This window comes from Melanaphis sacchari, unplaced genomic scaffold (assembly GCF_002803265.2).
Source record: "Melanaphis sacchari strain LSU unplaced genomic scaffold, SCAv2.0 Contig85_pilon_pilon, whole genome shotgun sequence".
Lineage (NCBI taxonomy): Eukaryota > Metazoa > Arthropoda > Insecta > Hemiptera > Aphididae > Melanaphis > Melanaphis sacchari.
In genome coordinates, this window is record NW_020271605.1 from 461,057 (window position 1) to 485,943 (window position 24,887).

The window sequence follows — 24,887 nt, forward strand, 5'->3', positions numbered from 1 at the left end:
GTATCAAAGTCCACCGCTGCCGTCAACACTTCAACAGTAATAAATAGTGAATAGTGATCGTATTTTATACTTCTTAAATTGTTATTGTCTTACGTTTCGTCACCACTGAATACGATCATTAACGTATTTTTAATACCGTAGTCACGTTAATGTCGGCTAATCGTGCCGCCCGCTGAAAGTTTTTTTAACTCAAGTTACATTAGCGCACGCGGACACGACTTAACTGTGTGAAATAAAAACCGACCGATCCAGTGTTTTATCGTGCGCTTCCAATACACATACTCACACATACACGTCAAAATACATATACATAGTCATTATCAGTAAGTGCTCCTCCTACATTTGTGCACTTAAGGAAAGTGCTGGACTGTCGTTAGTCTTTTCGTCGACTCAATCGACCGTGATAATTTCGCGATTCGTGAATAACAAGTTCACAAACCAAACGTAATCGAAATGGCGCAGATACTACCTATCAAGTTCCAGGAACACCTACAGGTAAATAAAAATTTCTGTATTCATTGTACCATCGGTGTAGGGACTGATCTCGCCTTTGCAGGCAGTTGGGTCTCTTGTCTACGGTTGGCCCAGAGAAATAGACCAGACGCTTGATTGTTACGTGTATTTTTAAAATGACCCTAACGATGGTGCTGGTAAAAACCCAAACATTTCTGCGCCGCCGACCCTATCGCGTGTGATCCGCCCGTCTCATATAAATAGGTTACATGATTTATCGCGCCGTTAGCGCGTTACAAAATACAATAACTAATATTTTATCAGTGATCTGTGATGATCATTAACATCAATATTCTTTTAATAATAGTAAGTAGGCGATGAGGTAATTATATAGTGGGTATAACCAGTTGACGGTCGTCCCCACACCCCTCAATTTTTAGCTTTTTTCTGTCTGTTTTTTATCTAGGAAAAATTAACTATTTAATGACAGCTCACGTATGCTTATCACCTGCCAGATGTCGGGTTTTTGTGTAGAATCCTGATGACTGGTGTGTTTATTGTACTTTTAAGTATTCCATTTATTGTTGCTGCTGCTGCGTTGTGTCTGTTGATATTATTAAGTTTTACATTTTAATCCAATTAAATGTGGGTCAAGGGGAATTTTATGATAGGTACATTATCTCTAGATTATTGTGTTTTTGTAGGTTTGATATAAGATGGAATTATAATAAGTGATTAAGTGATTCATAGTACTCAACAGTTATTAGTACCTACAATTATTATGCTTGAACTTTAAACTCCAACATTTACCTAATCTACCTAAAAAGATTTTTTTTTAAATTTCTGTTGTATTTTTTTCTGTAGCTTACAAATGTGGGTATTAATCAGTCAAACATTAGTTTCAATACACTTACTATGGAATCAGATAAATACATCTGTGTGCGTGAAAAAACTGGTGATGTTGCACAAGTTGTTATTGTTGATATGGCTGATCCTCAAAATCCAATTAGGCGTCCAATATCCGCAGATTCAGCCATCATGAATCCAGCCAGCAAAGTGATTGCACTTAAAGGAAAAGCTGGTACTGAAGGAACTGCTGCATGTAAGAATTACTAATAGCTTTGTTTTGATTTAATAATATTTTTATAAAAAATACAATTATTTTTTAGCTCAAAAGACCTTACAGATTTTTAATATTGAAATGAAGAGTAAAATGAAAGCTCACATTATGCAAGATGATGTAGTTTTTTGGAAATGGATTTCTCCAAATACATTAGCTCTTGTTACAGAAACATCAGTATTTCATTGGAGTATGGAAGGTAATTCTTTTTTTTTTTTAAATCTAAAATGTAATATATTTTTAAACTAAATGTATTTTCAGGAGACTCTACACCAGTTAAAATGTTTGATCGTCATTCCACATTGAATGGATGTCAAATAATTAATTATAGAACAGATCATAAACAACAATGGCTATTACTCATTGGAATTTCAGCTCAAGTATTATTTTTCTTTCTACCCTTTTGAAGAGAAATATAATTATTTTTTTAATTTTAGCAAAATCGAGTTGTTGGAGCTATGCAATTATACTCTGTAGAAAAAAGTTGTTCACAACCTATTGAAGGCCATGCAGCATCATTTGCAAGATTCCAAATGGAAGGAAATAGAGAAATGTCTACGTTATTTTGTTTTGCTGCACGTACAGCTGCTGGAGGAAAAGTAATTAAAATAATTTTAAAATACATTTTTCAAATAAAATATGTTTCTAATTCAATGTTTTATATTGCAGTTACACATTGTTGAAGTAGTTCAAACACCAAGAGGTAATCAACCGTTTCCCAAAAAACAGGTGGAAGTTTTCTTTCCCCCCGAAGCACAAAATGATTTTCCAGTTGCAATGCAAGTTAGCTCCAAATTTGATGTAATATATCTTATCACTAAGTACGGCTATATTCATCTATACGACATTGAAACAGCTACTTGCATCTATATGAACCGTATTAGTGGAGATACAATTTTTGTAACTGCTCCACATGATGCCACTGGTGGTATAATAGGTGTTAATCGTAAAGGACAAGTATTATCTGTCAGTGTTGAAGAAGATAACATAATACCATACATCAATACAGTACTTCAACATCCAGAACTTGCTTTACGTATGGCTGTTCGAAATAATTTGTCAGGTGCAGAAGAACTTTTTGTACGCAAGTTTAACATGCTTTTCCAAAATGCCCAATACGCAGAGGCCGCTAAAGTAGCTGCTAATGCACCTAAAGGCATCCTCAGGACGCCTTCTACCATACAAAAATTCCAACAGGTTCCAACTGCTACAAATCAGTCATCTCCTCTACTTCAATACTTTGGAATATTACTAGACCAGGTATACTTCTCAGTTTTATATTCAAAATTCAATTTTATACTAATAAATTAATTTTTTAATTATTTATTTGAATATTTTTAGGGCAAGTTGAATAAATATGAATCTCTGGAACTTTGTCGTCCAGTTCTCGCACAAGATAAAAGGCAATTATTAGAAAAGTGGCTAAAAGAAGACAAATTGGAATGCTCTGAAGAATTAGGAGATTTGGTTAAAACTGCTGATATTTCTTTAGCATTGTCAGTTTATCTGCGAGCAAACATTCCTCCAAAAGTACTTATCATTAAATTTATAATTATTTAATATACATTTTCATATAATTGTTTAATTTAGGTTGTTCAATGTTTTGCTGAGACTGGCCAGTATCAGAAAATTATATTGTACTCTCAAAAAATAAGTTATGTACCAGATTATATACATTTATTCAGAAATGTAGTATTACGTACTACTCCTGATCATGCTGTTGAATTTGCCCAAATGTTACTATCTGATGATGCTGAACCTCTCGCTAATATTAATCAAGTACGTGATTAATAATTTGAACAATTTTTTGAATCTTTTTATTTATGTTTAAAAAACAAATTTATATTTATTTAATAATTGTAATTTAGATAGTGGATATATTTATCGAGCAAAGCATGGTTCAACAATGTACTAAATTCCTCTTAGAAGCATTAAAACATAACCGTGAAGCTGAAGGTCCACTACAAACACGTTTGCTTGAAATGAATTTAATATCTGCCCCACAAGTTGCTGACGCTATTCTTGGTAACCAAATGTTTACTCATTACGATCGAGCTCATGTTGCCCAACTGTGTGAAAAAGCTGGACTTTTGCAAAGAGCTCTGGAACATTATACAGACTTATATGATATAAAAAGAGCAGTTGTACATACACAGTTGTTAAATCCTGAATGGTTAATCGGTTACTTTGGGTCCTTAAGTGTTGAAGATTCTTTGGAATGTTTAAAAGCCATGTTAACTAATAACATACGTCAAAACCTTCAAATTTGTGTTAAAGTAATTACCTAAAATTATTTACAATTAAAATACAAAAATACCTATGCTATATTTAATTTTTGTGTTGTTACTAGATTGCAACCAAATACCATGAACAATTGACAACCAAGGCATTGATTGATTTATTTGAATCATTTAAAAGTTATGAAGGATTATTTTACTTCTTGGGATCCATTGTTAACTTTAGTCAAGATCCAGAAGTGCATTTTAAATATATTTCAGTAAGTTATAAAATCTATATATTATAGTTATTAATGTGTATGTATACTTAATAAATTCATCTGTTTAGTTATTTTATTTTTTATTATCTTTTATAAGTACTCAAATTCAAATAATGCGTATTACAATAACTTTTAAATTTGTATTTTATTATTAACAATATAAAAATAATATATTACCTTTTTGTTAAATATTTAATATTTTTTTACAGGCTGCTTGCAAAACTGGACAAATTAAGGAAGTGGAGCGTATATGTAGGGAATCTACATGTTATAATGCAGAAAGGGTTAAGAATTTTTTAAAGGAAGCTAAGCTTACTGATCAATTGCCATTAATCATTGTGTGTGATCGATTTAATTTTGTACACGATCTGGTGCTGTATTTATATAGAAATAATCTACAAAAATATATTGAGATATATGTTCAAAAAGTGAATCCATCACGTCTCCCAGTTGTAGTCGGTGGACTCCTTGATGTAGATTGTTCGGAAGATATAATCAAAAATCTTATTCAAGTTGTAAAAGGAGAATTCTCTACTGATGAATTAGTAGAAGAAGTGGAGAAACGTAATCGTCTTAAACTTTTGTCATCTTGGTTAGAATTACGTGTTCATGATGGTAGTGAAGAACCTGCAACTCATAATGCTCTCGCTAAGATTTATATTGATAGCAACAACAATCCAGAAAGATATTTAAAGTATGCAGTTTATAACATTATAAATAACAATAAACTAATTTTTTTTTTTTTTTTTTAGAGAGAATAAGTTCTATGATAGTCGTGTGGTGGGCAAGTACTGTGAAAAGCGTGATCCACATTTAGCATGTGTGGCTTATGAACGAGGAAAATGTGACTTAGAATTGATAAATGTCTGTAATGAAAATAGTCTTTTTAAATCTGAAGCTAGATACTTGGTGAGACGTCGTAATCCAGAGTTGTGGTTGGAAGTATTGAATGAAAATAATGTCTATCGTCGTCCACTTATTGATCAAGTTGTTCAAACAGCTTTATCTGAAACTCAGGATCCTGAAGACATATCAGTAACTGTGAAGGCTTTCATGACTGCTGATTTGCCCAATGAACTGATTGAGTTACTCGAAAAAATTGTATTTGATAACTCATTATTCAGTTCTCATAGGTAAATACTTATTAAAATTATTAGTTTTTTTTTTTTTTTTTTTTAATTATAAATAAAATAATAATTTTTTCTTTTCATATGAATTTAGAAACTTGCAAAATCTATTAATTTTAACAGCTGTTAAAGCTGACCGAACTCGTGTTATGGATTATATTAATCGTTTAGACAACTATGATGCTCCTGATATTGCATCCATTGCTATTAACAATGAACTATTTGAAGAAGCTTTTGCAATATTTAAGAAGTTTAATGTTAATCAATCTGCTATTCAAGTAAGATTTTGAAAAAAATAACTTTAATTTAGGAAAATACTTATAATTTAAATATTCTGTATTTATTTATTTAGGTACTTATTGATAACGTGAAAAATCTTGATCGCGCTTATGAATTTGCCGAACGTTGTAATGAACCTGGGGTTTGGAGTTTATTGGCAAAATCTCAACTACAAAGTATGTTTGTTAAAGAAGCTATTGACTCGTTTATTAAAGCTGATGATCCAAGTGCATACATGGATGTTGTTCAGACTGCACACAAAACAGGTACTTGGTTATAAAACATATTATTTACAAATAATTTACAATTTTTAAGAATGATTCATTCATATATTTTTACTTTGATTATAGGAAGTTGGGAAGATCTTGTACGTTATTTACAAATGTCACGTAAGAAGGCTCGAGAATCTTATATTGAAAGTGAATTAATCTACGCTTATGCAAAAACAAATCGCCTTGCAGACCTTGAGGAATTTATTTCTGGACCAAATCATGCTGATATTCAAAAGGTTAATTTTAATATTCATGTAGCATGTTGTATTCTGTTTTGTATAATAATTTTGTTTTACAGATCGGTGATAGGTGTTTTGAAGACAAAATGTATGAACCAGCTAAGCTGTTATATAACAACGTCTCAAACTTTGCACGCTTAGCTATTACACTTGTACATCTTAAAGAATATCAGGGTGCTGTTGATAGTGCCCGTAAAGCAAATAGCACAAGAACATGGAAAGAAGTGTGTTTTGCTTGTGTTGATAATAATGAGTTTAGATTAGCACAAATGTGTGGTCTGCACATTGTTGTTCATGCTGATGAACTAGAAGACTTAATTAACTACTATCAAGTAATATAAAATAAATAATTATTTTTTTCTCATAATATAACAACTTATCATTTTTCTTTATCTATCCAGGATCGTGGTTATTTTGAAGAACTTATTAATCTTCTAGAAGCAGCTTTGGGATTGGAACGTGCACATATGGGCATGTTTACAGAATTGGCTATTTTGTATTCCAAATATAAACCTGCCAAGATGAAGGAGCATTTAGAACTCTTTTGGTCTCGTGTTAATATCCCTAAAGTGTTACGAGCGGCTGAACAAGCTCATTTATGGTCAGAGTTAGTGTTTTTATATGATAAATATGAAGAATATGATAATGCGGTATTAGCCATGATGAATCATCCAACTGAAGCATGGAGAGAGAGTCATTTTAAAGACATTATTACAAAGGTATGAAATTTAATTTGGTTTAACTATTCATAATTGTTTCTTTTTAACTAATAACTAATATGTAATAAATAATGTTGATTTATTTTTCAGGTTGCTAATTTAGAGTTATACTACAAAGCAATACAATTTTATCTTGATTATAAACCGCTTCTGCTCAACGACTTGTTGTTAGTGTTGACACCAAGAATGGACCACACTAGAGGTGTTGCCTATTTCACTAAGGTACATACTATTAATCTAAATAAATTATTAATTGTAGTTTAATACATTTTTTTTTCTATTTTTATTTTAGACAAATCATTTGCAATTAGTCAAAACCTATTTGCGTTCTGTGCAATCTTTAAATAATAAAGCTATAAATGAAGCATTAAATAACTTACTGATTGATGAGGAAGACTACCAAGTAATTTTTTAACTATTATTTCTAGTTTACATGATTGATTATGTTTGTTTTTATAGGGTCTACGAACGTCTATTGATGCTTTTGATAATTTTGACACTATTGCACTTGCCCAAAAACTCGAAAAACATGAACTTACAGAGTTTAGACGCATAGCTGCTTACTTATACAAAGGAAATAATAGGTGGAAGCAGAGTGTGGAATTGTGCAAGAAAGACCGATTATATAAGGTACGTGGTTATTATTAATATTTGATGTTAGTATTAAGAAATATATTTACCATTCAATTTATTATGACATGTATTAGGATGCAATGGAATATGCGGCAGAATCAAAAAATTCAGAAGTAGCTGAAGAACTAGTTACGTGGTTCTTAGAACGTGGAAACTACGATTGTTTTGCAGCTGCTTTGTTCCAATGTTATGATCTTGTGCACCCAGACATTGTATTGGAACTAGCGTGGAGGCATAAAATCATGGACTTTGCTATGCCTTACCTTATTCAAGTCACTAGAGAATATGTTGCTAAGGTAGATAAGTTAGAAGAAGCCGAATCCAAGCGATTGGAAGAACACAAAGAAGAAGATATCAAACCAATGATGATACGTACGTTTTATTGAAATATTTATTTATGTTCCAGTTTTAAATTTTATCATTTTTACTTATATAGCTGAACCACAACTAATGTTGACAGCCGGTCCGTCAGTTATGGGTAATATGTATTCGCCGTCCTATCAAGGAACTCCTCCTTCACAGCAACCTTATGTACCCCCAAGCGGAGCCCCATATGCAACTTCAAATACTTTACCCTATCAGGGCTATGGCATGTAATGTGCCAATTAAATACCCTTTTCCTTTATAGCAGTATTTTATAAGAAAACAATGATGGGCTTTGCTATATTCTGATAGAAAATTTACTACCCAGGTATAAAATACTTATATTTTATAAATAATCAATTTAAAAATCATTCCAAAAAAAAAAAAAAAATTAACGAAATAGGCTTTTGAAAAAACATGTTCTCATCATTGTTAGATAATATTAAATAGTTAATGTTAATACTTGTTAAAAATATTACTTGTTTAAATTATTCAACCTCACTTCGTAACTTATGATTTATTTGCGTATACATTTTTAATATTGATTTCACGTTAATTTTTATAATTTATTTTATTTATAATCGTATTATTATTATTATTATTATTATTATTATAAAACATTATTATTATTATTATTATTATTATACATTTTTTTGTAAATTATTATCTACAATTTATATAGAAATATAAAAACAAATTATAATAATAAATGTCTACGTATTTATATTCATATATACCTGTAAGTAGTATGTGATGCTAAAATATTGAAAAACTAAATAATTTGTGGGGTTCTAAAATATAAATTATCTATTAAACTACAAAATATAAGTTTAATAAATAAAAATAATGGCTAACAACATTAATTTACGTTGCATATATTTGTGTACAAAGTATAACGCACAATAATTAGAGATAATGAATACTACAATAAAACCTAATATGATAACTGGAAACGATTCTATATATAAATTTATCTGTAGTCAGTTATATTACATTAGAAACTCGATATGAACTGTAGGCGTGTATTTAGTTAGACTTGGGTAAATTTTTACTCTAGTAATATTTGGTCATTGTTCAATTTATTTTTATTTTTACAAGGTATGCACAAATCTGTGCCCTAGAGTACAATGAGAATATGTGCTAATAATATAATATATGAACATTTATAGGAAGAAGCCACCCAGTAATAAAAAAACTACCAGTTAATTTGTATTTTATTATTATTATTTTTTTAAGTTTTAGTTTAGAAAGTTTTTGCACCATTTTCTTCTTAATCATCTTGAAATTGTGAGCGTGGATAAGTTCAGAGCCCAACTTAGGAATTTTGGAGCCCCAAAATTAATTATTAATTATTATTTAAATTCTAAATTATAAATTCTGCCTTTTTACTATATAGATTTTTATATTCAATTTATTTTAAAAGATTATAAATAAATTATATCATAAGTCTATAAGTAATTATTTAATGATGATTAATATAAATAAAACGATGAAATGAAAAAGATAAATATAAGTAAAGAAGTATAGGTACAGTTTTTAATTTAAACAAATATTTACAGATATACATACATCATGTACATTGTACATAAAGTCAAAATGGTTGGTAATGCATTTTTCAACACAGTCAATGTAAATAATAAAATAATTTACATGATTTAGAATTTAAGACAACGGTTTTTTTTCTAGATATTAGTTCATTAAACTTTTGAATTAGATTTGAAAAATCAAGCGTGTTTGTTATTTCTCTCAGATAGAGATAGAATAATGAGTGAGTTTAATTTTTCTTGGTGTCTGGTGAAGGGACGTTCTTTACTGGCGTTTTCATTTAGCTCTAATTTTGAATTTGTTTTATACCCGCATTTAGATAAGATCTGAGCACTCGCAAAAACAGAAAATCCGTGATATTTCTATACCCAATGCTAACTTGATCATAATGATAAAATACTTTTGACCAACTTTATCTTAAAACTTAATACCTAGCTTATTTTGTCGATTAGAGAATAATCATAAATTCCATTACGATACGTTACTAATGAAACTATGTAAGCAATAATATCATAAAATTTCAGTGTCTTTTTTAATAATTAAAAATCAACATCTAGAGGCCTGGGGCTAATATAATACTTGGGCCTGGGGCTGCTGTCCCCCTACCCCGTTCACCTAAATTGGGCTCTGGCTAAGTTAGATCTAAGGAGGTTAGGATGTGAAAGAAATCTAGCATGGATATCTTTTGAAGTAAGTAATGGTTTCTTGTATGATTTTAATTTGTAGATCTAAATAGAGAGATAGATAATGTAACTCACATAAGTGGAATTATTAACTTTATATAGGCTTTTATTTTGTAGGTCACTATTTAATTTAATTTTTATTTTATTTGTATAAAGTTATTGGTGAATAAATGTTAGTATATGGTAACTGGTAAACAAAAAGAATAAAAATAGAGGAAGGTATTGTAATGAAATAATTTAATATATAAATCATATTCATAATGACTGATATATTTGTATTTTGTACCTACCGTTTACCTGATATCGTATTATAAATCTTAAGATTTAATGAAAAATGTATGAATCGACATTTAATATCAAGCTTACAGTTAGTATAATTGAGTTTTCTTAAAGTATACTTCCTTTTCAGCTTCATATTTATTTAAATTTGGATCTAAAAAACGCATTTCATCCCCGGACAGTTGAGGCAGAACTAGATCAAGTTTTTTTCGTAATTTGCTTAACTCGTCTTTATCTTTAACTATTTTAGTTTCTTCCTAAAAATTAAATTATGTATCATAAATTATTCTACTATTGTTTCGAGTACAATACTCACCATGACAAGATTTTCTTCGCGTTTTATTACGTCCAATAGTCGATTATGAATATCTTTACCTTTTTTATCAAACTTATTTTGAATATCTTTTGCATTCTCCAAAGCCTTTAAACCTTCTTCTTGTTTTGAAAGTGCCATCTATTAAAAAAAAAAAAAGAATTAGGTTGGTTTATAAAAAATAATTTGTAACGTGTTAGCAACCTGATATATTAATTATTAATATTTAATACCTATATATTTATAATTTCTAACATTTACTAAAACATTTAATTTATCTTGAGTTTTAAAAAATTGGGAAATATTAATTACAATAAATGTATGCAATATGTATTTTAACAAACTTATCAAATATAATTTATAATCAGGAGGTTAAGATTGTGACCTATAAGCTTAAACTCTAAGATCATACTATATGTTAAATATTCACCTTAAACATTTTTTTCCGCACGAATCGATTTCATTTTAATTTCATCGTCTAATTCTTGTAATCTGTTTTTTTCTTCCGCTAAACGTTTTTCCAGTTCTTTAGCGTGTTCTAATCGTTTGTCCAATTCTTTTTCTTTTCTTTTTAACTCCTTAAAACTTTCTTTCACTTCTACTTTGGCTTGTATTAAGTCGGTTCCTGTACCGACATCTAATTTGAGCATTGTTTCGAGTTTATATCGCTCCGAAGCCACCTCAAAACGTTCTTCTGCTAATTTGCGCTGTTCATCAATGACTGACGTTCGAACATCCTGGATAAATTGAAAAATACAAACTATAGTCTAAGTATAGTAATGTATACTTACTACTCACTATTCACATCATGTATCTTACCTCTAACTCTTGTTTCCTATTTTCAATGTATTGTGTTTCTGATTTTTTCTCACGTTCCCAAATTTTACGACCATCCTCAAACGCCTTTCTAGATCGTTTTAGCTCTTTATTTAAGAGTTCTAGTTCGTTTCGTTCCCGTTGATTTCTTGATTGGAATTCTTCGTTTTTCATTTGAAGAGCCGACCTTTCTCCTTCCAACGTAGCTATTTGCTTATTTAATTCTTCCTGTAGATCTATACCCATAAAGTATATAGGTGGGCATATTAATAAAAATGAATTAATTAATTTAGTCCAAGTGTTGACCAAAATTGTAAATTAATAGTTACTCATCTTTGAATACATTAATAGTTACATTTAACTCTTAAAATTTAAAGTAATACTAATTTAAATAACTTAAAAAAACATTATTTGAATTGTTTAAACAATTTATTTTATTCAACTTTCATAATTTGATATGCATTATTTTACTTCTATTTCAATTTAAAATAACATCATTCATATCTTATAAAATGTATTTTCGGTTTTTGAATTTAGTTGAAATTTATTGTTTTGCCAAGATACATCGTGAAATTATTTAATTATTAAATTTAAGTTTACTTAAATTATAAATTTAAAATCTGCTATTAATTTTAACATAAAATATTATTTTTTAAATTTAACAGTAAAAAGCTAAAATATACTACAAATACAATAATAAATAATAAAGCGAATTATGTAGATAAATTAGTATAAAAATCAACCTGATAACAGGTAACTAATTACGTTTATAAATTAAAACAAATTAATTTTTTAGTTAATTTAATGTATATTTACCATTATGTTCATTACTTCAGTCCAATTGAGTTAAAACTAGATACTTTGATTATTATTATGAAATGTGTTTTGAATTTATAAATATAATAAACTAATGAATAATAACTAGCTAATTAATAAAAAAAATCTCAATTATTTTAATTGTTTTAAAAAGCAGTCTAGTTCGCACACTAAATTTATACAGCCCGTATATCATAATATTTGAACTATAATTACAATTATAATTTATAGTATTATTGTTCCAACCTTTAAGTTGTTTATCTTGAGCGGCGATTGAAATTTCTCTAGCGGTCATTTCTTCGCTGGTTAGGCGCTTTGGCTTTGAATCACGTAAACTGGATTCCACTTCTTCCAAATGGTTCATTTTAATTCTTTGTACTTCAGTAGTTTGCTTAAGATCTATTAAATGACTTTCGTGAATCATACGTAACCTTTCTTCATACATATCTTTTAAACGTTTTTCATTTTCATTTCGTTCCGTCATATCGGCTTTTCGTATTTTTTCCAGCTCATTTACGCGTTCTTCACAACGTTCTAATTTTTCATGCAACACATTTTGCTGTAATCTATAGGCATTTAAAACGACATAGGCATAACAATTTAAAGATGAAAACTAAATTACATATCACTACGATATTAAATATATAATTAAAGTTGAAAAATTAATAATTACGTTTATAGATTAGCCGTTAGGTACATATACAAATACTTAATATAATGCATTTACAATAAAGTATAACTGTTATTTAAGATGATTTGTACGGTATAATTAACGTTATTAGACAATAGGTACCTTTGCATGCATTTTATTAAAAAGTTTAAATACCTCGCAAACTTACTCATATTTAGTCTTTAAGACATCTAATTCTAATTCATGTTTTTTTGAAAGATGATCGTTCGTCAGTTGGAATTTTTGATTCTCAGACCTTAAACGTTCTAATTCTTGTCCATCAGGGTTCATTACAGAATAACTATTATCCATTAAAAATGCCTGTATATGATTTAATGTTAGATAATTGTGCACAATATAAACAATACGTATTGGTAGGAACTAGGAAGTATTAATTAAATATAATCTTTTCGTTACTTTAATAAGGAGATCGCTATTTTGTTGATCTTGAATCAATGTTATTGCAGCTTGTTGTATGTCTTGTTTTTTTTTAGTCAACTCTCGAATCAATTCCAACATGGAAGTTTGGATACTGTCTTTCCCTCTAAGCAAGGATAAAATCGAAGTTGTTTTTTCTTCGGAAAGTTTTTCAACTTTCTCAGTTTTCTGCGGGACATCCTTATCAATTGTTTTGTCAGTGGATAAAATATGATTAGTAGACTGAGGAGCGGTAGTTAGAGTGGTAATTTCATCTGTATTGTGTTTTAATCCGCTCAACCAGGAAGGAATATTTTCTGGAAAAAATACTATACAGTTTTTAAAAGGGTCGATGATTAAAAAAAGAACTGGGCGAAAATTGAGTAATTAATTTTTCTAAGCAGTTTGAGATTTTTTTAACAATAAACACAAGTTAGATGTTAAAACGCTCATTATGTCGAAAAGTATTTATTAACTTCTTTCAAAAAGTACATAAGGTGCAGGATACAGATATATTTTTTTGTATAAAAATCTTAACTAAGTTCAAACTCTTTAACTTTTATTATTGTTTTTATTATTCATTTTTTCACAATTATGTTAGATGAACTGCTATCTACTTTATATACCAAATAAGGGCTAATATAAAATATGTTAATATTAGAATTTAGAATATTTACGTGTATTATATTGTTCCCTATACGCATAAAAAGTTTTCATTTTTCAAAAAGAAAATTTCGAAATAATACAACCAGTGTTTGGTGTAAGAAAACAAAGACCACCACGCGGAAAAGAATATACTATTAGACATTAGTGATTAATAGAACATAATTTGTTTCATCATAATACAACTTATATTTATCTAATATCCAATGTTGGTGTTTTCGTCAAAAAACTATAGGTTATGCGCATATTTATAAATTTAAGGTAAATTGCGCATACCTATCGTGTAATGTATCTTATGATTCTATAAGTGTAATGTGAAAAATTAATCAGATTAAATTTTTCAAAGTTCAAATAGAATTAATAAACGCTTAAATAAATTATATAAACGGATCAGTACATTTTCCCGACATTATATTTGCTCGATACTATACCTTCTCGACAATATCAAATTATAAATAAATTGATTTGATTATTATATTATAATTTATATATTTATATAATTTATAAATAAATTTGTGTCAAAAATTAATAATAAAAACATTTTATTACTTGAAATTTAATGTTATGAGCGATTCCCCTTAGAAATGATAAATTTGATCGATTTTCCCTGTCATTTATAATTTCACTAATACGTTTTCTCGTTCAGCGTAGTCTCTGCGAGTTGGAGTATGTGCTCTTCCACAAATTATATCTTCGGCTGTTCGTTTCATTTAAATTTGCTCTTTTTTAATTTCTTCTATAATTGTGTAAACACCAACATGACATTTTCCAACAAGAGTTTCAAAACGTCTGTACCAACTACCAACCCTCAACGCGATTTTGAGTTCTAAGAAATCCTAACACCATTCGCTCAAATACGGATCAAAATTTTGGTGGAAATAAGGGAGCTGCGCGACTTACATTACCTCTTCTCATTATCCTTCTAATTCTACCATGCACATAATTGTTCTCAAACAATTAAAATAATCAAAAAAAAAAATAATAGCATTATCTCAGAAGCTTCTTCGGGAATAGTAGATTTCAATTCATCGAATGCACCTGGTATTTCGGTAGGTGGAAGAAAAGCAAGAGCAATAATCTGACGTAGTTTCAAACTAAATTTTTTATCTTCTTCATATCTTTTACTAAGAGAATTTGCTTAAATTTGACGCCATACACTTTGTCATGAAAAAGACAACCTATACAATTAGTATCTGCGGATATTCACGTTTTGAAGCATTTATAGCCGCTTGCTCAAAATTATTTAAAATATATATATTGAGGATTCAACTCCAATTCATTTTCGGCTGCAAAATCATTTAAATTTTTAAAAAAGCGAATATAGCATTCTTCTGTTTTACTCGTCATTAAAGCATACACGAGAGGCAATATTTTTGCATTTTCTCCTGTTCCTACTATAGCATGGATTGTATATAGTTGTCGAAAAAGTGTCGGAACAGTTTTAAAAGTCAAATGTTCAACGTTAGATTTAGTTGTATAGACGTAAAGCATGATTATTCGGCAACGATGGTTGACTTAGGCTAGAAACAGCATTGGTTTCAATTTGTATTAATTGTGCAGGCGTGGTGTCATTAGTCTCACGAGCCTTTTGTTTTAAATTATGAACAGCCGTGTGATGATATCTTTTCTAGTAGTATCGGGGCTATGGTTATGCTCTTTTTTATTTCGTAAGTTATGCTAACCATAAATTAGAATGGTACAAGCATAACCACTACAATGGAAAGTTTTCCTTTTTTCGTAGCACCAATAATATAACCATCGATAACAAGTTTTATACCACCTCTATTTGATGAAACAGTTTCACAAATTTGTGCCATCTTCCAATTTATACTAAAAAAAATATTGAAATATAATCAAACGGAATAAAATCAAAATAACAATATTTTTAAAAGAAAGGAGTAAAATTTGTACTAAATATTATGTACCTATTACAGCTATAACGCCTATAACTGTACTGTACTGAGTGTACTAAACTATTAAACGTCACGTCAAAAACTTACGGTCGCTTTATCTGTCTATCGCCTATCAGTTTATTTAAAAATGAAAATTTTATCGTGAATACTAGTATAGTTCATGACCGACAATGTAATAACATTTTATTTATCTTATTATTTCACATAGAACGATATTATTCATTATAAAATATTCGTCTGATTTTGGTTTTTTTGAATTATTGTATAATAATAAATAATATTAATAATAATAATAAAATATTGTATATTAGTATTACGTATACAGTAAAAATATGTAAAATATATTGTCGGGCAAATGTAGTGTCGGGTAAAAGGTGTCGGGCATTTGAGTGTCGGGCAAACATATCAGACCCTTATATAAATTATAGATAGCTTAATTTTTAAATATCTTACCCTGTACGCAGCTGGTTATCTATAGGCTATAGGCACATTAAAAAAAAAAAAAAATTAAGGCTCGTAATCCGAGCGTATGTTTGCATATTTGTACTATTATTACATGGTATATTCTAATTCACTAAATGGTAAATGGGTATTTAGCATATACCATCCAAAACGTCATTGTTAAATTTACCTGTGGCTATCGCGGTTTTCTTGGCGACCGTGATGGACGGCGACGTCTCTCGGCGTTTCGACAATGTCTGCGACTCGGAAACCGCGGTCCGCGCCCGGTCATTGGCGTTTCCGTTGACCGTGGTCGTGACCGTAGCTGGTATTGGTACAGCACTTACATCGGTACCACGGTATGTGGTATCAGCTAACGAGTCAAAAACGTTTCTGGTGTTGGTCTTATTCTTCTTAACGTCATCTTCGTCGTCGCTGAACAACAAGCCTGCCGAACGAGATGTTCGCTGTTGCGTGCTTTGCCGCCTAAAGTCATGACGCCTTGACACATTCAACCCACCGTCGTGTGCTGATGGTTCGTACGAATCGTACGACGTTATTTCCGCGTTGCTTTTCGGCCGCAGTCCCAGCCAATCGTCAGTCGTCGTTTTCCTTGGGGCGGTCAACGATGCCGGCCTTCGCGTCTCATTCCTGCCGCAGATATACGTTATATAAGTGAACGCAAATAATATCGTTTCCGATGAGTCAATAGAATGTTAAATTTGGTTTAATTGTATTCGTTCCCGCATTTAGGTACCTAAATAAAATAGCATCTATGCCCCTGTTTTTCTAAAGTTTGTTCTTTTCACCCAAATTATATTTCATATTTTATTATTTCTCACCCATGATATATTTACATATATAAATAACAAGATTTGTAGCCACTAGCCACCTATATTATCAAGTAGACTAGTTTCAAGTAAATAATACATCTATAATGTTCTATTGTAGAAACTACAAACTTAAGAAAGTTAAATTTTTAAAATTAAGTTATTATGTCACATTTATTTTTAAACATTGGGAAAAATGCAGTTAATTAGTTCCTTTGCTATTTTGAATATTTTTTATCCTAATTTACGTAACTCGACGAGTTTAGAACGATGATACAATAAAAAAAAACTTATAATTTAATAGATTTGCATGAAAGTATGTTTTGTTAATGTAATTAGTTTTGAGTTTAAGGATATAAATATATATAATTACTATATATATTACTCATAAAATAAATAAAACCGTAATACGTTCTCTTTACAAACATTTTTGAATTCGAAATGATAAAATAAAGAAATAATAATAATATAATATTTATATATTAATATATAATTATTAAGTGTTATAAAATAATTAAATAAAAGAGCAAAAGATAAATAATAATAAAGCTTTCAAAGGATATGTATATGGGTTACGATATAGTAAAAACGTATGGCATCAATCAGCCGTTAAAGTGACGCATTTAAAATATTCTTCGCTACAATATAATTCTTCTTTAAAAGGACATCGCACTCCCATGTGTTGTCTCCGTCATAAGGCATGGTAAATTTTCATTCAACAGTTGCAATAGTGTGCTTTTAGTATTGACATTAGAGTAAATTGACGTATTATCAAATTTTTAGTCAAGAACATTATCTGTGTTCTATCGTTGGTTTTTTTACGATATTTTAATTTTTTAGTGAGTTATAAGCATTTTCAAGTATTTATATTTTTCATATTCATAACTCATTTAAAAATTAAAATATCGTAAAGAGCCAACGAGAAAACACAGATAATGTTCTAAATTAAAAATTTGATAATACGTCAATTCATTCTAATATCAAATTATCAAAACTAAAAACACACTATTAAAACTGGTGAACGAAAATTTACTATATCGTACGTGTGTAAGACGGAGATAATACATGCGGGGGTGCGACGTCCTATTAAAAATGGAATTTACGAATTTACGGTTATTGGTTCTGAATCACAATTCACGACCCATTGTCTATTGATATAGTGGCATAGTGTCTTTCTCCCATTTCAGCCGAATTAAAAATAAGGACTCCAAAAAATTAACCAATCCATTGAATCTAATGTGGGAAAAATGCTCTCGTCAACCTCTTTTCTCAAAAAGAATTGTTTTTCTAATGAACACTAATCTAGTATATTGGGTTTGTATAACAAAAAATGTAAAAATGTGTTAATGATTTTATAATTTAAATCAAATAATTGGGAATTTCATAATAGTAGAATATTTATTTTTAAATAGACAATAGGGCAAGAATTACCAATTAATATTTGTGGAAGGTCAATTTAGAAGTTCAGAAAATTTTCTAGGGCCATCAAAATTTAATTTAAGTATACGTTTAATGTTTATCAAAAGAAAGTTAAATAAAAATCAAAATAATAAATGAAAACTAGTGAAAATCTCATTTAATTTACTGTAAAAAATAAAAAAAAACAAAAAATATAATTTAATAAATAAATGTTTGTACACGGGCCATTCTTTGATGAAAATCGCCTTGCAATAATTTCCTGTTAGCCACAAATCACAACTAACTTAAATGAATATCGTTAGAGTGTGAGACCCTCCCTGACCCCCTCCATTACTGTGTATTGGCATACATTTTTTCTTGATCTTTTCGTTCGCCTTCATCTCTAGCGATCAAGTCATCTAGTACGTCCCAATTATCGATTGATGGCCCTGCAAGAAATAAATCATATAATCGTATAGATACAACAGGAAATGATAGTTTAGTGTAGTTGAACTGTAATCTGTAGATACGTCTAAACGACCTATAAAAGTTACAATATACAAATTATGAACAAATGTAGATCGGTTATCGGTTGTAATGCACATAATTAGGTATCTGTACGAGTATATTTGGACAAAATGTAGATTTAGCCTATATAAATAATACTTTACAGTGAATTTCAACTGACCTGTCATTTTTTAGTTATTATATTACATTATTCGTTTTAAGTTAACTATTAAATATTTGTATTGATTAAGATTATAACACATTCTAATTTACTGCTTTTGTATCTTATGGTCAACTAAGTTCCTGCACGAGTGAGTTTCATAATATTCAAATTGATGGTGTTTGCGTCAATCGTTACTAGGACAACGTATTATGTAAGGGGTGAAGTATTTAGGTACGGGATAGTACAACGTTTAATATATACTTTTTGGATATCAAAGCATCTCCTAGATTTTTTTTTACTAATTATTATCGCTATTTTAGTTATGTTATGTGAAAATCCATAGTCGCACTAACAATATTATTTTATAAAAATGTTAAAGATTATACGATCCTATATTACAGGGGCGGTCAAACAGCCAATATCGCGATTGACCGGTCGATCGCAAACTACTTTAAAGTCGATCGTGAATTTATTTTTAGGCTACTCACACAAAAATTATTATGATGGTATAGTAACTTAATAATAATAAACATTTTTTTATCGATGTCAATCCTCAAAGGTGAAGTATATTTTTAGTAGATCACGGCCAAAAAAAGTTTGGCCGTCCCTGCTATATTATATAATAATTAATATATTTTAATTTATAAAGAGGATTGGTTAAGTAGGTAGGTATTGAGTTCTTATTAAAATTAAATCTCTATACTTGCTATTGTTGCTAAACGTTTAAATCTTTAATGAGTTTGATTAAGTAAATCGTTTGTAAATACCTACCTATGCTGCTACTTACGTTTTTTTTTTGATAGTGAATTATTCTTGATTTTTTTTTTTGTGTTTTGCTGAATTATAATTAAGTTGAAATCATGTATATTAAATTATTGTGAACTTAGCCAACAACAATAGCGAAAAATGATTAAGTCGATTCTATATCCCGATAATAACCTAAAAATATACATATACGTGTAAGTGAATATTGCTTTATTTAATCTATAAAAGTTTCAGTCGTTTCATGAAAACTTGATTAAAAATAAAAGGCAAAATATAAATTAATGAATACGCTAACATTGAATAAACATCGATGGCTATTTATAAATTAATTACATTAGAGCATCGTTCGAATTACCGGAGTTTTCAAAACTATCCATACAAATGACTACAATTTTTATTTTTAATTCCACCACCTTTTATTTATTGCACTTTCAAATACAAAAAAAAAACAAAAAAAAAAACTTGTGTATAATAATAGAACTTAAGTATAGAAGACAGTATTTTATTTTCTGAATAATTCTTAGAATTCTTAACAAACTACAAATGTATTTAAGAATAAATTAACTTATGCCATCCGGATTACCGCGTTCACTGTATTATCGGAGGTTTTGACTATCGAAGTTCTATTGTAAATTAAAAATTAAATTATTGATGTATATTGTAATTTTGTTAGTGTGTACTATATATACCGGAAACATGTGTATCTAAGATTTTAATTCACTTTTATAATAGTGTAAATATGTGACAATTTTTGACAAGAACAAAAATAGAAAATCATAATAAAATAATTTTACATTTATGATATAGAAAATAGTAGTTGCCAATTACAATACTTCACATAAATAATAAATAAATATTTTTTTAGAATACATTTTTTAAAAAATTCAATTGGAAACTTTGATAAAATATTGTTACTTTTGTCTTTTTATCATACTTTATGTGTTATTATTGTTCAATGCATAATTTCTAAGATAAATTTAAAAATAGAAAAGTTTTGATTATTAAGAAAGACACTTTATTTTCAATTAAAAATCAATAAATAATAATTTAATCTAATAATTCCAACATTGATTATTGTATAGGTATTAAGTAGTATACAAAATGAATAGATTGTTAAGTTTTTTTTAACAATAATTAAAATTAACAAAATAAAAAAATATAAAATTTTTAATTTTATGTGTTTTTTAATTTATGAAATATCTCGTATTGAAATAGTTATAATTATAAGCACATAAGAATATAACATATATGCCAACAAAATAATTAACATTTACAATTCTATATCTATAAAATTTAACTAGAATATGCACCATAGTATAATATTCTGATACTTGAGAATAACTGCCTTAATTCATCCATATTAGGACGGTACTTAACAATTAATATAATTTATAATCATTAATTTTACAACATAACTTAAAAGTAATAATATTACACATAATTTTAAAATAAATATAGAAGCATACTTGGCCATTATAATTAATGCACAACAATCATAATCCTAAAAAATATTTGTCTTTTACATGATAATATGGTACTTAATAATTAATATCAAAAATCATAATTATTAATTATTATACAACATAACTTAAAAATAACAATATTACACATCATTTTTGAATAGATATAGAAGCAAATTGGGTAATCGTTTAAATGCACAATAATCATTAACCCTATTTATTTATTTTTAATTACAATTATTGTAATTTTGAAAATACATATTTAATTATATATATATATTACTAATCTTATATTTTGAAACAGCTTAAACATAATATTTTGATATATAAATAGACTTTTTAGATTTTAGGTGAGCAAAGTTGTGTACTACAATTTTACAGAATTTGCCTCTATATTCATCTGAATAAGAACATTTATAAATAAAAAATAATATGAAATTATCAATAAAATTAAATATGGCAAAACAATTATAAAAACTTAAAATTAACTAAAAAAATGAGATTGTATACAAATTTGTGGTAAATATTAATTACTTCTACAATCTGTATATTTTAAAATTTTAAATGTTGAAAATTGTCTAAAAAATGAGTTTTATACATTAAAAAAAATATACTGATCTTATTATGTTTTTGATTACTAATATTTTAATGTATGCATTGATCAAAATGTTCAATATCATAAGTTATAAAATGAACTAAAAACAAATAAAATGATTTATTTTAAAATTAAAATAAGATAATTAATCAATCATTTGATAGTCAGATCCACAAAAATACAACACTACAATTAAAAGCATTTATTAATGTAAGAGTAAACTCCTTTCTCATCTAAATAGTTAAGTTATAATATTTATAAAAGTACAGAGTAGGAATTAATTGATATGATAGTTCTGTCAACAAAAAAAAAAAAAAAAAAAAAAATAAATAAAATAAACAACAAAATTATATTATATACAAAATTAAAAGTAATACTTTAGTAATGAAAATTCATTACTCATTGTATCATTTCTTCATCGTCATCTTCATCATCACCATAATCAGCTTCATTTATTGTTGGCACAACAGCTCCTTTTAATGGGCAGTGCTTACATCTAATAAAAAAACGTCATAAAAATATACATTTTAAAAGGAAATTTAAAATTAAGTACCGGCTCTGATTTAATCCATAATTTAAACAGAGTTCACCAACACATTCACAACATCCATCGTGGAACCATCTATAACTTTTAGCACCCATTGATATACAAGATGCTTTACATTTGTTCCAAGATAAACATTGACTCATGAATACCACAGAACAATTTAGAGTTATTTTCATAGAAGATACATCTTGAGCAGAATTTTCTAAATTAAAAATTTCATTAGCAATCATTTTTAAATATAGATAGTTTGTAATTAGAATTTACTTTGTAACAACTTGAATTCTTTTTGAAAATCTGGTTGGAACATTTCAATGTCCAAATCAATGGGATATGTGAGTGATTCCCATCGTTGTTGTAGATCTGGTTCCGAAACAAGAGCAGTAAATAAAGTCACAACAGAGTCTGATAGATCTTCGACGTGGCTTTTTCTGCTCAATTCATTAGTAGTAACATTTGGTTTTGGACACATGTCTAAAATCAAAATATCAATAATTATTATTGTATTAAATAAATATAATTATAATATTATCTAACATATATGCTTATTATTTTAAATTAACTAGTAAGTAGTTAATTTTTTTGACCTATAAAGGCAAGAAGAACTTCTTCCCATTAACTGACCTAATTATTCTTATTGGTACACAGTAATTATTTATAATTTCCAAATAATATATTTGATAAAACCAAAAATTTTCTAAGCCTTGCAACTTACATCTTCAATATTTGATATATGTTTGAAATTCTAGTTTAATGGTAACCTAACTTAATATTTTTAATAGAAATTGAATACAAGGAAAGTAATGTCATTGATAATGTTGTAATATTTGGGTTATAGAATTTGATAAAAAATAAAACACTACTTGAGAGTTAAGAGTATGTTTTCTATGTTCATGCCATATTAATATGCTACCTGATTATTAAACTTAATAAAATCATCTTGATATTTTATGATTAAGGTATAGTTTTTATTTTACTGCTGAAATATTTAACAGTAACTAACCATAATACAAATTTTAATCAAATTTAAAAATGAAAACTAATTGGATGTATTGTTATTGGCAATAATTAAATATTATAGTCTTAAAATTTTACATAATAAAAAAATGGTTTCTTATTGACATAATAGTAGAGTAGCAAGTTATTAATGTCAAAGTATCGATAATGTCATACGGAACAGATGTAAAGCCAATGTAAATGATCAACCAAACCGACATACCTAACTTTAAACTATGTACACAACTCACCCACACACGAGCAGCATTCACTGTACAAATTATTGAGGCAGCTGAAACATTCTTTGCAACATGAACAATTTACTAAGTCGCACTTGCACGACTGTGTAATCATGCACTTAGAGACGATTGACGCGCACACAGCCTCGTTGCACGCGTAACTTACGTACGCAAACGCCACCAGCGACCCGATGACGGTGATAAGAAATACGTTCTTCATCTCGCGATGGACGACTCCTAGAAAATGGTGTTTGACAGTATCACATGTGAAATCCGTGTTGAAAATATATAATTATCAATATTAGTGCACCACCATCAACGTGCGTTACCTGCGGACGCAGCAGTTGTCACTGTGGTCTACGAAATACCGATTGACCGTTTGGTCGTTTGGACACAAATAAACTGCTGATCAGTAGCCTGTCGTTCGTGATCTTCGTCGTCGTCGTTGTTATTGTTGTTTATTGTTATGCTATCGTAATACTTGTTGTTATTTAATTCTTACGTTATCACATAATCAGTCGGTATCGCTCACTCTACCACTTGCTAGTTGCTTCCTATGTCCTATACACGACGGGCGGAGACTAATACGGTTAGCGGCGTAGGTAACCACCGTAATTAATAACTGTATTATTTGTTTGTACTATAAAATAGGTATAAAGTAACTAGAATATAAAAACACTTTAAGCCAACTCGCGGGTATATTAGTTAGGTACAGATGTTTGAAAATCGAAACACGACTTCAGGCGTCGTTCCGTGATATATAATATTTAATGTAGAGAAATCGTAACGATCTCATTGGTTACATTCATGATATAATGCCATCATTGTATAGTACCTATTCTAAATACTATAATAACTAAAAAAAAACACATTTTGGTCGTTTATTGGAATTTAAGTGCAAAAAAAAGGACTTGTAGAGAGTCGATCTTTGTTCTCTAATGTTCGTACGTGTTCGGGTATAACATATCGAGACTTATAATATCAAAGAAGTGTCCTCTGAGGCCAGAAATATCAGGTATGGCAATATGGGTATCTATTTTCTAAAATGATAGTCCGTAATTTTCTGAGAACCTCGATACCAAATACCAATCTTACTTGTTTGAAAATAGATAAATTATATTTATGTTTAAAA

General features: G+C 28.7%; 3 protein-coding genes across 6 annotated transcripts; 1 reads left to right on the forward strand and 2 right to left on the reverse strand.

Annotated features, from left to right (window-relative positions):
* Nucleotides 1-453: 453 nt before the first annotated feature.
* Nucleotides 454-8,204, forward strand: LOC112602322 (clathrin heavy chain). Its single transcript, XM_025350342.1, has 22 exons — nt 454-495; nt 1,318-1,555; nt 1,623-1,772; nt 1,835-1,953; nt 2,011-2,172; nt 2,243-2,833; nt 2,915-3,103; nt 3,164-3,352; nt 3,442-3,849; nt 3,924-4,070; nt 4,280-4,764; nt 4,823-5,203; nt 5,292-5,475; nt 5,550-5,742; nt 5,827-5,984; nt 6,047-6,319; nt 6,389-6,706; nt 6,797-6,928; nt 6,999-7,109; nt 7,166-7,336; nt 7,414-7,711; nt 7,776-8,204. The coding sequence occupies exons 1-22, from the start codon at nt 454-456 to the stop codon at nt 7,934-7,936; spliced, it is 5,100 nt and encodes a 1,699-aa protein (XP_025206127.1). The 3' UTR covers nt 7,937-8,204.
* A 2,008-nt stretch (nt 8,205-10,212) lies between these two features.
* LOC112602285 (spindle pole body component 110-like) lies at nt 10,213-19,262 on the reverse strand. Of its 2 annotated transcripts, XM_025350280.1 has the most exons (10): nt 19,175-19,262; nt 18,857-18,935; nt 16,449-16,909; nt 13,242-13,558; nt 12,994-13,145; nt 12,401-12,720; nt 11,342-11,574; nt 10,960-11,259; nt 10,526-10,663; nt 10,213-10,466 (listed from the first exon to the last, which is right to left on the reverse strand). In XM_025350280.1, exons 1-10 carry the CDS (start codon nt 19,179-19,181, stop codon nt 10,299-10,301), a joined length of 2,175 nt encoding a protein of 724 aa, XP_025206065.1. In that variant the 5' UTR covers nt 19,182-19,262; the 3' UTR covers nt 10,213-10,298. The 2 variants fall into 2 exon arrangements, with proteins under 2 accessions (XP_025206065.1, XP_025206064.1); XM_025350279.1 differs by lacking the exon at nt 10,213-10,466 and having other exon boundaries at nt 10,574-10,663; nt 10,953-11,259.
* Nucleotides 19,263-22,116: 2,854 nt separating this feature from the next.
* LOC112602250 (protein twisted gastrulation-like) lies at nt 22,117-24,522 on the reverse strand. 3 transcript variants are annotated; one of them, XM_025350221.1, is made up of 6 exons: nt 24,085-24,522; nt 23,768-23,992; nt 22,788-22,994; nt 22,530-22,725; nt 22,354-22,472; nt 22,118-22,271 (listed from the first exon to the last, which is right to left on the reverse strand). In XM_025350221.1, exons 2-5 carry the CDS (start codon nt 23,973-23,975, stop codon nt 22,376-22,378), a joined length of 708 nt encoding a protein of 235 aa, XP_025206006.1. In that variant the 5' UTR covers nt 23,976-23,992; nt 24,085-24,522; the 3' UTR covers nt 22,118-22,271; nt 22,354-22,375. The 3 variants fall into 3 exon arrangements, with proteins under 3 accessions (XP_025206008.1, XP_025206006.1, XP_025206007.1); XM_025350222.1 differs by having other exon boundaries at nt 22,376-22,472; nt 24,085-24,521; XM_025350223.1 differs by lacking the exon at nt 24,085-24,522 and having other exon boundaries at nt 22,117-22,271.
* Between the last annotated feature and the right edge of the window lie 365 nt (nt 24,523-24,887).